The 14228-nt window shown below is 54.5% G+C and overlaps 1 protein-coding gene and 1 long non-coding RNA gene across 2 annotated transcripts; one reads left to right on the top strand and one right to left on the bottom strand.

Moving 5' to 3' along the window:
* Positions 1-187: 187 nt before the first annotated feature.
* VSIG10L (V-set and immunoglobulin domain containing 10 like) lies at positions 188-11593 on the bottom strand. Its single transcript, XM_055237007.2, has 10 exons — positions 11362-11593; positions 10430-11284; positions 9714-10007; positions 9296-9580; positions 8190-8444; positions 7236-7514; positions 6430-6726; positions 2865-2978; positions 2465-2619; positions 188-1310 (listed from the first exon to the last, which is right to left on the bottom strand). Exons 1-10 carry the CDS (start codon positions 11591-11593, stop codon positions 1239-1241), a joined length of 2838 nt encoding a protein of 945 aa, XP_055092982.2. The 3' UTR covers positions 188-1238.
* Positions 10506-13774, top strand: LOC134732262 (uncharacterized). Its single transcript, XR_010115243.1, has 2 exons — positions 10506-10571; positions 11127-13774. It is a non-coding gene; the product is annotated as an uncharacterized lncRNA (long non-coding RNA).
* The last annotated feature ends 454 nt before the right edge of the window (positions 13775-14228 follow it).

Here is a 14228-nt window from a genome sequence, read left to right as displayed (position 1 = left end):
TTTATCTTTGGATACAGTTGTATGAAGATATGATGACTGGAGCTGCAGCAACCATCTTGCTACATGAGGCAACATACTTAGAGTCAATGTGCCAACCCACTGAGGGTGGCAGAGCAGATGGATGCAAAGGGCCCATGTCTTTAACGGCATCACTGAGCTGCTGAGCCAGCCTGAAACCAGCCACCTCCATAGTTCTTGCCACCATTTTATTTTGTTACTTGCAGTCAAAAGAATCCTCACCAATGCACTCTCTAAATTCTCAATTCGAAACCCAGCTGAAAAAGCAAGACTTATGCTGAAGACAGCAGCAGCAAGCCCAGCTCTTCACTGGCACCAAAACATTTGATCAGTCAACAAATATTTATTGATTGCCTGCTGTGTGCGAGGCTCTGGGTTAAGTGCTGAGATAATGATGTGGTCTCTGCTTTCGTAAAGCCCTTAGTTTAGAGAGAGAGTCTCAGACCACACAGGGAATTACATATTTATGTATCAGGAACGGCAAATTCAAGGATTCTGGGACTTAACCCAAGACTAAGGGAGGGGTAAGGGAACGGTCGTCTAAGATGGCAATTGTTACTCTTAGACTTGAGAAATGACTGACATACGGGAAAAAGAAGTGTTATAAGCACAGCAAACTCTAGGGGCAAAATAAATTGTGGCTGCGAGACAGACTGTGATACTGGAGGCAGGGGGCAGAGAAAGAATTGGGAGGGGAGGTCAGGGAGGCCAACAGAGGCCAGACCACAGGGTTTTGAAGGTCACGACGAGGCGTTTGGATAATATCTGAAGGGAAATGCACAGGCCATAGAAGCGTTTAAAGAGAAGAGTGACGTGATCTGATCTGTTTTAAGATGAAGATGCTGGGAGCTGGATGGGGTGTAGCCTTGGATGGGGTGTAGCCTACAGGTGGCAAAGTGAATGTAGGGAGACCTTTTCAGAGAACATGGCCAAGCTCCCTCTCTAGCTCAGAGCAACACAGCAAGCCCTGCCTGTCTGCTGCAGAGGCTTGGAGGTTGTGCAAACCACAGAGTTAGATCAGCAGGAGTTTCCCAGCCAAGAAGTCACATCTCCTTACTTGCACAAATACAGGAAGACTCTTCTTCTGCAGCAAGAGAGGGAGACAGAAAGTCCCACTTTCAGGATCCAACCCTCAGTCATAGCAGGCCCTGCCTGCTGCTGGAGTGAAATAGGACGTTCTGGCCCAAAATGCCCTGTGCAGGGCGGACCACTGGCTCCGATCACACCTGTGTGGCTGCCCGAACAGTCTTCGAGCCTCCACCTACAGAGACAACTGGACTGGGGTCTGTGGCCTGGAAGAGAGAGGCGGGGTGAGGGGAGAACTCAGTAGGTACCCTGGATGTGACACGACTCACTCACCTAACTTTTTCTAGCTCTCGCTTGAACTTTGTAGAGATTATCTGGGAACCCTCCATTTGGAGAGGGGAAAAAAATGTCTGGCTATCCTTGGTGGAGTGAAGCCAGCCAACAACCCAACCCAGTTGTTGTTGTTGTTGTTTTTGTTTTTTTGAGACAGGGTCTCCCTCTGTCATCCAGGCTAGAGTCCAGTGGTACCGTTAGAGCTCACTGCAGCCTTGACCTCTCAGGCCCAAGCAATCCTCCCACCTCAGCCTCCCCAGTAGCCGGGACTGCAGGCACGTGCCACCATGCCCGACTAATTTTAAAATTTTTTGTAGAGATGGGGTATCCCTGTGTTGCCCAAGCTGGTATCAAACTCCTGAGCTCAAGCGATTCTCTCTCCTCAACCTCCCGAAGTGCTGGGATTACAGGCATGAGCTACCACACCCGGTCACAACAACCCCTCTTTTATGGGGAATGAGGTAACTCTACCCCACTTCATAGAGAAAAATGGGCCTTGCCCAATTTTTATGGAAAAGAAAAAAGGAGGGGCCGGGCACAGTGGCTCATGCCTGTAATCCCAGCACTTTGGGAGGCCGAGGTGGGCGGATCACTTGAGATTAGGAGTTCGGGACCAGACTGCCTAACATGGTGAAATCCTGTCTCTACTAAAAATACAAAAATTAGTCAGGCGTGGTGATGCTTACCTGTAATCCCAGCTACTCAGGTGGCTGAGGCAGGAAAATCGCTTGAACCCAGGAGGCGGAGGCTGCAGTGAGTCAAGATTGCGCCACTGCACTCCAGCCTGGGCAACAGAGTGAGACTCTGTCTCCAAAAAAAAAAAAAGAAAAGAAAAAAAGAGAGACAGAGAGATCCTATCTCCCTCCTTGGGAGAAGAAACTGGAATTCACTCTTATTTTAATATACATCAAAGTTGGGCGAGAAGCTCTGTCCAACTTTGATGCATTTTTAGAAAGGATAAAGTCATACAGACTGTAAACTAACAAGTAAAACTGGAGTTAGATAATTGAGACCCTCTCATCTCCCTGACTATAATACAAGAAGTTCTGCCCCAATTCCAGGATGAAATGAGGGCACCCACACTCACTTGGTAGACCCTAGTTGAGCTGTGGTCCTCCAGCGGGACTTTGAGGTCCAGAGGCCATGAAATCTCCACTGGGGTCACACTATGCATCTTCTTTTCTGAGGGGGTGACCACGGGGACCAAGGTAGAGGGATGTTTCTTTTTCTCAGGAGTCTTTCCTGATTGAGAGGAGGAAGAGAAGCAGGAACACGTGATTGGCTGCCCCAACATGCCAACCCAGCCAATAGCAAGGGAAGCTGGTCTGAGAGGCAGAGCCTTATGCTGATTGGCTGATTTGGGGGTAGGAAGGCAGGATGGATGACCTATGACGGCACTGATTGGCTCAGCCAGGTCTTCCATAGGCCTCTTTCTAGGGTCCCTCCCGGTTGGTCATGGTTGCCCCTTCCCCAGTCCCCTTGCTCACCACGAAAGCGGCACAGGCAGCAGATGCAAAGGAGGAGAAGTACAGCTAGCAGCGCCAGGCCCAGCAGGGAGCCCAGGACGATGCCAGCGATGGCCCCATGGCTCAGTGTGGGACCTGGAAGAGACAAAGAGAAGAAAGAGAAGGGGAACAGGAACCAAGGTTGGACCCAAGTTTCCTAAGCCCCTTAACTTTGTGCTGGGACCCAGGAGTCCAGCCCCCACTGTCCCTCCCCTCCCAGAACCCAAGAATGTGGGACCCCAACACTCTCAACTCATTTAACAGTTACTGAGTGACTGTGGTGTGCCTGGCTCTGAGACAGGTAGTGAGGATTCATTGGTGGTCCAAACAGGAAGGATATCTACCCTTATGGGGCTTAATTCTAGGAGAGAAGTCAGAAACAAATGAGCAATACATAACATAATCACAGATTGTCCCGAGAAAGAAAAGGTGATGTGATAGAGATAATGGGGGTCGGCTGTGGTGGCTCACACCTGTGATTCCCAACACTTTGAGAGGTCAAGGTGGGCAATCACTTGAGCCCAGGAGTTGGAGACCAGCCTGGGCAACATAGCAAGATCCTGCCTCTACAAAAAATAGAAAAACTAGCCAGGTGCGGTGGCTGGGCCTGTAGCCCCAGCTACTCAGGTGACTGAGGTAAGAAGATCACCTGAGTCTGGGGACGTTGAGGCTGCAGTGAGCCCAGATCGTGCCACTGCATTCCAGCCTGGGCGACAGAGCGAGACTCCGTCTCAAAAAAAAAAAAAAAAAAAAGAAAAAAAAAGAAAACAAACAAACAAACAAAAAAGGAATAATGGGAAGGGATGTGACATTTAGAAACAGTGGTGAGCTAAGGTCCCTGAGGAAGTAACATTTGAACAGAGACTTGAAGAATAAAGAGCAGAGGCAGTCATACTAAACCTGGGGAAAGGGCGTTCCAAGAGGAGGAAACAGTAAATGCAAAGGCCCAGAACTAGGAAAGAGCTTTCTCTGTTCAACGAAGGCCAGCGTGGGTGGAGGATAAGGAAGGAGGGGGCTGGAGCTGGAGGGTGAAGTAGAAAAGGTTTCCAGGAACCAGATCCTAAAGGGGTCCTGCAGAAATTAATGGAAGGCTTTTATGTAGGGCAGCCTCATGATCTGATTTGCATAACTTTGGCTTCTGTATGGAGAATGCATTATCTGACAGCAAGAGGGAGTATAAAGAGACCAAATAAACTGCTGTTGCAGTCCAGGCATGAGGATGCTGTGTTTGACCAGAGCCTTGGGGTGAAGATGGAAAATATTTTAGAAGGAAAATGGACCGAACTTGCTGGCAATTAGGATGTCAGGGGTGATGTGGCCTGTAAGTGGTGACATTTATGAGGTTGGGGAAGACTGGAGGGTTGGAGGATGCAGTTTTGAGGGAAAACATCAAAAGATCTGTTTTGGGCATATGACATTTGGGATGCTAATTGGACATCCAAAGTGAAGATCTTGACTCACGCCTGTAATCCCAGCACTTTGGGAGGCCGAGGCAGGCAGATCACTTGAGGTCAGGAGCTCAAGACCAGCCTGGCCAACATGGCAAAACCCTGTCTCTACTAAAACTTCAATAAAAATTAGCTGGGCATGGTGGCTTACACCTGTAATCCCAGCTACTCTGGAGGCTGAGGCAGGAGAATCACTTGAACCCAGGAGGTGGAGGTTCCAGTTAGCTGAGATCATGCCACTGCACTCCAGCCTGGGTGACAGAGCAACACTCTGTCCACACCCCCCACCTCCCCAAAAAGTGAAGATCTTAAGTAGGGAGCATCCTTTTCAAGAGAGAAGTCAGGGCCCAGGATAAGACATTTGGGAGTCATCTGATTATTATTATTATTTTTTTTTTGAGACGGAGTCTCGCTCTGTCGCCCAGGCTGGAGTGCACGGCGCCATCTCGGCTCACTGCAAGCTCCGCCTCCTGGGTTCACGCTATGCTCACTGCAAGCTCCGCCTCCTGGGTTCACGCTATTCTCCTCCCTCAGCCTCTCCGAGTAGCTGGGACTACAGGCGCCCGCCACCACACCCGGCTAATTTTTTGTATTTTTAGTAGAGACGGGGTTTCACCATGGTCTCGATCTCCTGACCTCGTGATCTGCCCGCCTCGGCCTCCCAAAGTGCTGGGATTACAAACGTGAGCCACCGCGCCCGGCCACATCTGATTATTAATGTTGTTGAAGGCCATGAGCGTGAACACGATCGCTCTGGGGAGTGAGGCCTAAATCCTGAGACACTCCAATGGAGGCATGTTATCAACTGAATTGTGCCTACCCCAAAAGAAAAACGTATGTTGAAGTCTTAACCCCTGTTCCTGTGAATGTGACTTTATTTTGAAATAAGGTCTTTAAAGATGTAACCAAGTCAATTTGAGGTCATTAGGGTAGACCCTAATCCAATATAACTGGTGTCCTTAAAAGAAGAGGACAGAAGCCAGGTGCGGTGACTCACGCATGTAATCCCAGCACTTTGGGAGGCCAAGGTGTGTGGGTCACCTGAGGTCAGGAGTTCAAGACCAGCCTGGCCAACATGGTGAAATCCCATCTCTACTAATACAAAAATTAGCTGGGTGTGGTGGCGCATGCCTGTAATCCTAGCTACTCCGGAGGCTGAGGCCGGAGAATCAGTGGAATCCAGGAGGTGGAAGTTGCGGTGGGCCGAGACCATGCCATTGCACTCCAGCCTGGGTGACAAGAGCAAAACTCCATCTGAAAAAAAAAAAGAAGAAGAAGAAGAAGAAAGAAAAGGAAGAAGAAGGAAGAAGAAGAAGAAGAAGAAAGAAAAGGAAGAAGAAGGAAGAAGAAGAAGAAGGAAGAAGAAGGAAGAAGAAGGAGAGGAAGAAGAGGAAGAAGAAGAAGAAGGAGAAGGAGAAGGAGAAGGAGAAGAAGAAGAAGGAGAAGAAGGAGAAGGAGAGACACACACACAGGGAGAAGCCTGTGGGAAGCTGGAGGCAGAGGTTGGAGTGATGCAGCTGCAAATCAAGGAATGCCAAGGATGAAACAGCTGCCACCAGGAGCTAGGAAGAGACAAAGGAGGATTCTACACAGAGTCTCAGAGGGAGTAGGACCCTGTCGACCCTTGATTTTTTTTTTTTTTTTTTTGAGACTGAGTCTGGCTCTTTCACCCAGGCTGGAGTCCAGTGGCTGATCTCGGCTTACTGCAAGCTCCGCCTCCCGGGTTCGCGTCATTCTCCTGCCTCAGCCTCCCGAGTAGCTGGGACTATGGGCGCCAGCCACCACACCCGGCTAATTTTTTGTATTTTTAGTAGAGACGGGGTTTCACCGTGTTAGCCAGGATGGTCTCGATCTCCTGACCTCATGATCTGCCCGCCTCGGCCTCCCAAAGTGCTGGGATTACAGGCGTGAGCCACCACGCCCAGCCGACACCTTGATTTTAGACTTCTGACCTCCAGACTTGTGAGAGAAGAAATTCCTGTAGTCTTAAGCCATGCAGTTCATGGTACTTTGTTAGGGCAGGCCCCAGGACACTAAAACAGGGAGACAGGGAGGATCTGGCACAACAGAGAAGGTCTACTCGGACAGCCCCAACTCACCGGCCCGGTAGACCCGGCTTTGTGATGGAGTCCCCGGCTGGCCCCCCAGGATGGGCAGGATCCGAAAGGTCCAGGTCCCTGGGTTCCGAGGTGGAAGGGGCACCACAGCTGACCGCTCCTGAGGGCCCAGGATGAGCAGGGAGACCCAGTCCCTGTAGGTGGAAGTCCTGCCCAGAGCAGGCCCATCTGGCCATGCCTGGATCTCAAAACTGCTGATCAGGGCCCCGCGCTCCACATCCCAAGTCAGCACGGCTGCATCTCTGGCTCTCTGAAGCCTCCATGAGGATATGGAGGGTCCTAGAGGGATGTGGGGGAGGCCAGATTCTTGGGTGCCAGAGGGGAGAGGGAAGGGGGCTGGGGGGCTGGGCTCCTGGGTCTGAGGGAGGAGGGGGCTGGGGGCCTGGACTCCTGAGTCTGAGGGAGGAGGGGGTGGGGGCCTGGACTCCTGGATCTGAGGGTGGAGGGGGCTGGGGGCCTGGACTCCTGGGTCTGAGGGAGGAGGGGGCTGGGGGCCTGGACTCCTGTGTCTGAGGGAGGAGAGGCTGGGGTCCTGGACTCCTGGATCTGAGGGTGGAAGGGGCTGGTGACCTGGACTCCTGGGTCTGAAGGAAGAGGGGCTGGGGCTAGACCCTTGGGTCTGAGGGAGGAGGGGCTGGGGCCTGGACTCCAGGGTCTAAGGGAGGAGGGGCTGGGGGCCTGGATCCGAGGTCTGAGGGAGTAGAGGTCTGGGGCCTAAACTTCTGGGTCTGAGGGCTGGAGCGGCTGGGTACTTGGACTTCTGGGTTTTTTGAAATAATGTGGCTCACCAATGAGGGTGATCTGGTCACCGCCAGCACCCAGCGCCCCACTGCACAGCACGGAGTAATTTCCCAGGTCCCAATCCAGGCTGAAGTTGCCGAAGTGGAGTTTCCGCCCATCTTGACTGAGCCACAGGCGACTCCCGCCTCCGGGAGCCAGGGGCCGCCCTTCCCGGGCCCAAGATGCCCGTGAGGGTGGGGGACAACCAGAGGCCTCCAGTGCCACCTCTGCCTCCCCCAACCGTGTCTCTGCCACCAGCGGATGCAGCAGCACCTCTCGGGGGGCCTCTGCCGGTGGGAGAAGTCCAGTTAAGAAAGTCAAGACCTTACCTTGGATTCAAAGAACAGATCCTATGCCCTACTTTAAATCAGATGATGGTAAGCCCCGGCGCTTTGGCCACCTGAGAAAGAACTGCCAATTTACTCACTCATTAGCTCATTCATTCATTCATTCATTATCTGATTTCCTCATCAAACACTTATTGAACACATACCATAGGAGCAGGCCCTGTACTGGGAAACTCATATTATTTTCAGCTATTCATTCTTCTTTATTATTATTATTATTTTGTAGCAATAATAATTACAAGACTGGGTCTTGCCACACTGCCCAGGCTGGTCTTGAACTCCTAGGCTCAAGCAATCCTCCCGCCCCCAGCTACCAAAGTGCTGCAATTATTGCACCCGGCCTTGTTACTCTTTAAAATATCACTGCTTTATCTCTCTGAACACATGTGAAAGTGATGGCCTTCTTCCTGTGTCCAGAAAAATACCCCCATCCCTGCACGCCCCCACCATGAGGTATAGGAAAATCTTTGTCCCTTTTCTAGTTTGAAGACAGTGAAGTCCTGCCTCTTTCTTGGACTAAGGACGTACCCCATACGCTTTCAGAATTTTCGAAGGACCAAAGAAAAAGTCTCCCCCTTCCTCGAGAAACAGCAAAAAAGCCCCGCGCCCTCTCACCTGGCGTGACTGTGCAGGTACGCGTGGCCACCAGGTGGCGAGCAAGGCAGGTGATGGGGACACCGCTGAGCCGGGGGTGGGCGGGGACGGCCGCCAGCAGCACAGAGGACACTGGCCCGGCGCGGATGCCTTCGGGGAGACCCTGGAACTGCAGGGAGGCAGCAGGGACCCCGCCGGGCCACGAGCAGCGGAAGCGGAGGCTGCGGTCCCCGGGACCCCCTTCAACTGAGCACTGTGGGGCCCCGGGGGGCAGGTCTGCGGAGAGAAGGGAGAGAATGAAGATGGAGTCCCTTTCTCATTTCTTCTCCAGCCCCGCCTCTCCGCGCGGTGACTCCACCCTTCTTCACAAGCCCCGTCCCGTAGGCGCTCACACTCCCCCCTTTTCCTGCGATCCCGTTCCCTTTTCCCATTAGCTTCCCCGCTCAGTGGGTAGCCCGCAGCCCTGCTGACTGCCCAACTTTCTTAAGAAAGCTGCATCTTCACACCATGATATTTATCTTCCCAAACGTAACTCAGCCCCTTCCTTTCCAGCTCCACCCACTTCTGCCCCCTCCTGGATTGCCCTCCGAGAAGCCTCCCCTTTTCCCAGATATCTCCGCCCTTCCTTGTGGACCCCGTCCCCTTTTCTAAGACAATTCTGCCCACTTTCCAAATGACCTCACCCCTTTCCCTGGTGACTCCGCCCCCCTTCCCAGGTACCTTCTCCCACTTACCTGCCCAAGCAACTTAGTTCTTTCCCTAACTCCCACTCTTTGCCATTTAATTCTGCTGTCGACTTTGTTGAGTGTTCCATGCCCAGGAGTGTCCGCCCTCTCAGTGCTGGGCCGGCCCGTCAGTACTGGTCATCCCTGCCACTCTATTTGGCTCCTTCTCTTATCCTCTTTCTGGCCCCGCCTCTTATCCTAAGTGTCTCCGCCCCTCCGCGCTGGCCCCGCCCACCACGGGTATCCCAGCTCCTTCTTGGTGACCCGCCCTCCCGCTGCCCCTGCCCCACCCACCGGTATGCTGCTCCTCCTTTGCTGGCCCCGCCCCTTTCATCTAGCCCCGCCCCGTTCTGGCCCCGCCCCTCTCCCAGGCATTCCCCTACTCACGCCCCAGCCTCTCACCCGCCACTGTGAGGTTGAGCAGCGAGCGGCGGCGGCGGCCGGTGCGCGGGTTCGCCGCCAGGCAGGCGTAGGTGCCTGCGTGGCCCGGCCCGACCGCGGGCAGCAGGAGACGCGACCCCGCGGGCACCGCGGCCTCGGCCGGGTCCGCCAGGCTCCACGTGATGTCGGCGGGCGGCCGCGAGGCGGCGGCGCAGCGCAAGGTCACGTTACTGCCCGCGGTAACAAAGAGGGCAGGCGCAGCGTCGCGGTCCGAGGAGACCGTGATGATCGGCGGGTCCGGGCCGTCTGGAGGGAGGAGGGGTCGGGACCGCGAGTGTCAGGGTCACCTGGGACTCCGCTAGGACTCCCGGAGACTGGGCCCCCAGCCCCCTTCTCCCCAAGGACCCCCTGACCCCGACTCGAGGCATCCCCCACTCACAGAAGACGGTGACGTCGGCGGCAGCCTCCCTGTGGCCGAAGGGGCTGCGGACGCGGCAAGTGTACCGGGCGTGGTCGCTGCGCACAGGGCGCCCGATGAGCAGCTGGTCGCCCTCTGAGCGGATCCGGGGCGTCTGGGCTCCCTCGGATTCTGCCGCCTCCAGGGCGCGTCCGTCCCGGCTCCAGCTCAGCTCCCCGCGACCTGGCCCCCACCCCAGGCAGCGCAGCCGGAGCTCGGCCGCCCCCTCCTCTGTCTCTGGAGACTTGGGCTGAACCGACAGCTGGGGTAGGGGCTCTGGGAGAGGGAGAATGGGCTCAGGACCCAGTCCTCGAGCCCATCTTTGGTCCCCTTAGAGGGAGCCCCAGCCGCTGCTCCCTCTAAGCCCCTGGAGTCTCGGCCCCCATCCCTCTCCTCTCATAAATCCATGAGTTTGAGCCCCCAGACCCCTCCTCTCCGGGACCCAGGAGTTCGCCGGAAGAGGCTCCTAGCCTCCTCCTCCTCCCTCAGACCTGGGAGTTCCGGCCCCCAGGAGTCTCCATCCTAGCTCCACCTTTGCTCAGACACCCCTGCCTTGACCTCTAGCTCTTTTTCTCCCTTCCTCAACCCAGAAGTCCTCTTCTCCTATCCAGGGACCGCACAGCACCGTGACTTGCCCAAAGCCTGGCAGAGCAGAGCAGCCTCTGCCGCCTGCACGCCGGACGCCAGGGCCCACTTACCATACACACCCACCGTGAACTGGCGAGTCTGCCGGGAGACCCCTGCCCGGATGACCTCAGCCGTGTAGACCCCTGCATCGTCCAGCTGGGCAGAAGCGAGCTCCAGAACCCCCCGGGCCTGGTCAAATCGCAGGCGGTCTCGGTGAGCAGGGTCCAGGCTGATCAGAGGTGTCCCTGGCCCCAGGCCCCCAGCTGCTAGCACCTTAGAGCCCCGGCGCCAGACCACCAGAGAGGTGGGGGGCCCAGGGTTGGGGACTGGGACCAGGGGGAGTCGGATGGTGGTCCCCACCAGCACAGCGAGTGGGCCCCCCACCTGCTGGGGGAAGCTTGCAGCTGAGTGGGTCTCTGCAGAAAATTTGGATTCAGGGCCCTGGGCAGAGAGTTTAAGATCCATATCATCCGGGGAGTATTTTGAATCTGGGGCCTCAACAGACAGTTTGGTATTGGAGACTTGAGTAGAAATGTTTGAAACTGGGGTCTTAACAGTGAAGGAAGGCTTGGGGTCTTTGGCAGGAACTTGAGGATCCGAAATATCAGGAAATACTTCAGAACCAGGGGTTTCAGAGAAGGGGGAAAACAGGCTCAAATCTTGGCCCTCAGCAGAAACATTTGACCAGAAGGACCCAGACATGTTGGAACTCAGGGCCTCAGGAAACCAGCTGGAATCAGAGATTCCAGCAGAGCCTTTTGAATCCAGGGACTGATCTGGAACTTTCCAGCTGGGAGGTTTGAAGGAGGGAACTTCCGCACCCAGCCCCTGGGAAGAGCTCTTTGAGTCCGAAGAGAAGGCAGAGGAGAAGTTGGTTTGCTGAAGTCCAGAAGAGGCTCTGAGGGTGAGGACCCCTACCAAGGAGGCTGCAGAGAAGAGAGAAAGGCATTGGGGGAGGCTGCTCCGGGGGACTGGCGGGCAGGGGACTGAGCGGGCAACTCACCCAGGAGTAGGAAGAGTGGCAGAGCCTGTGGGGTGTCCATGGTGCTGGCCTCACTGAAAGGACACTGGAGAGAGACCCAGGACTGCACCCATCCCTCCCGGGTCAGACGAGTCCAACAGGACTGGTAGCTTAGCTTCCTGGGAGGGGAAGGGAGCCAGACCCAGAGGGAGGTGCCAGGATCCCCAACCCCGATGTGGTGGCTGAGCTGCGCACCCCACCCCACTCTCTTCATTAGCTGGTCCCATCTGCGGGGAGGCCCAGCCTGATCCCTGCACTCCCCACCCCCAGGGGGAAGCTGGAGAAAACATTCCCAGCTAAAAATGTGGTAGCAAATTTGTGGGACAAAGCCAGGAAGACTTCCTGGAGGCGGGTGAGGTGACCTTTCCAAAAGCCCCACCTCTGATGGCCACAGCTTCAGAGCAGGCTTCCTCCTCCCCAGCCTCCTGGCCCCTTCCACTCTGTCTTGCCTGCAGCCTCAGATACATCTGACCCTGCTCCTCCTCTGCTCCAAACCCCCCCACGGCTCTCTGTTGCCCTCAGAACCCAGTCTCCAGGTGCTGTCTCCTGCCAGGGCCTCTATCCTGAGACCAGAGCTGCATTTCCGCATCCCCAAGGCCCTCACATGGCCTGTGTCCCGCTAAACTCAGAATCTTTCCTCTAACCCAAACTTCCTCACACCTCCAGGATGGCTTCACTGTCTTCGCAAATGCTGGGGAACATTCCTACCTCCTCCCTCCCTGTCACCACTGGCCATCTGAGTCCAGCCCTCCTCCCCCTAGTTCTCCGTGGCCAGGCTCTGTCTTCTCTTCCTGCCCCGTCTCCCTCCTCTGCCCACTCTCCTCCAGTCCCTGCCAGGGTCCTTCTACACCCAGAGCTGAACCTGCCTCCCCCTGCTCACAGCCCTCCCGTGGCTCCCCAGCACCTTCTGGAGACATCCAAGCTTCAAAGCAAACTCATGCACACGCCCCACTCAAGCACTTGAACATCCTGCCGTTCTTATCCTGCCCGCCCATCTCACCTCCCAGTCCTCTACCTGGAATGCTCTCTCCTACTCTCCACCTCCCTCCAACCTGGCTAAACCACAACTTGTCCTTCAGGTCTCACCTTATTAAGAACCATAACAATTACCACTTAGTTTGAGCCAGAGACTACGCTAAATGTTTCCTATGCATTATCAGGCTGAACACTTCTAAACACCCTATAAGCTGAGTGTCATTATACTCACTTTGCAGGCCAGGGGACTTAGGCTCAGAGGGGTCAAGGGACCTGCAGGAGGTTGCACAGCCAGAGGGAGAAGCTGGACTTGGGACTAGGATGGTCAAACCATTGACTTCTTCTGATAGCTTTTCCCACCATCCCATGCTGAGCTTAGGGCCTCTGCTCAGCTCCCAGTCCTCTAAGCTTACCCTGGCCCAGTTCTCACCAGTAATAATACTGGTAATATATATATATATCTATTGAGATGGAGTCTCGTTCTGTCGCCCAGTGAGTGCCTCAGCTCACTGCAGGCTCCATCTCCCGGGTTCAAGTGGTTCTCCCATCTCAGCCTCTGGAGCAGCTGGGAGTACAGGCGTGCACCACCATACCCAGCTTATTTTTGTTATTTTTAATAGAGATGGGGTTTCGCCATGTTGGCCAGGCTTATCATGACCTCCTGACCTCAAGTGATCCGCCCGCCTCAGCCTCCCAGTGTTGGGATTACAGGCGTGAGCCACCGTGCCCGGACTAATACTGGTAATAATATATATTTAGCATTTTTTGCATAGCAGGTGTGGTTATGGGGGTGCTACATAAATTAACCTTTCAAAACTCCATGGAGTAGATTATGTAGCTTAAAGAGGGCTGCAAATTTGAGCATCCTCCTGTTAAGATGCGGGGTCTATGTCCCCACTCCTTGGATCTGAGTAGGCTGTGTGACTGCTGGACCAAGATGTGGAAGTGACCCTGTGCCAGGGTCTGCATCTAGGCCGGCATATGCCACTTTCTGTATCATAGGACACTTCCTCATGGAACCCAGCCGCCACACTGCGAGGATCAGCAGCCCCACGGAGGGGAATCACGGCCCCTGGTCGGCAGCCCCAGCCAGCTTGCTGGCCATGTGGGTGAGCCCTCTTGGAAGTCAATCCCCTGGACCCATTTGAGGCACCTGAACTGATCCTGAACTGGATCCAGGAATGGATCCAGTGGGATTTGACCCAGGGCCCTGGGACCCAGAACTCATGCCCTTAACCCCTACATGATGCTGTTACTATTTTGATCTGCAGATGAGGCAACTGAATCTCAAAACAGGAAGGAACTCACTCAAGATCTAGCTGGCAAAGGTGAGAGTGAGCATATGAAATCAATATATCTGGCTCTATCGGAAGGCCAGAGGAATGGAACACAATTTTTTAAATAAAAAATTTGTCCAGGCGCTGTGGCTCACGCTTGTAATCCCAGCACTTTGAGAGGCTGAGGTGGGCAGATCACTTGAGGTCAGGAGTTCAAGACCAGCCTGGGTAACATGGTGAAACCCCGTCTCTACTAAAAATACAAAAATTAGCCGGGCGTGGTGGTGCAAGCCTGGGCAACAGAGCGAGACTCTGTCTCAGAAAATATAACTAAAAAAAAATTTAATCTGACTCTAGACCCAGGCTGTTCATTGCCACACTAAGTTTTGATTCTCTGTGGCTTGTCTGTCTCACAGCAGAACCACAGCTTCTGGCCTCATTCTCTCCTGTGTCCCTGCTGAGACTGGGGACACAAGAGACAATGAGTGTCCTGCAAACATCGTGGATAAAAGCCCTTGTCACCTACCTCACTGATATTTGTGTTCCAACACTCAACTTGGAAGTCATCTCCCTGGGAAATCTCTGACCCCACGGGCT

The sequence above is a fragment of the Symphalangus syndactylus genome, chromosome 13 (genome assembly GCF_028878055.3).
Source record: "Symphalangus syndactylus isolate Jambi chromosome 13, NHGRI_mSymSyn1-v2.1_pri, whole genome shotgun sequence".
Classification (NCBI taxonomy): Eukaryota; Metazoa; Chordata; class Mammalia; order Primates; family Hylobatidae; genus Symphalangus; species Symphalangus syndactylus.
The sequence above is the reverse complement of the archived record's forward strand: the minus strand, read 5'-3'. Positions and strand labels throughout refer to the sequence as shown.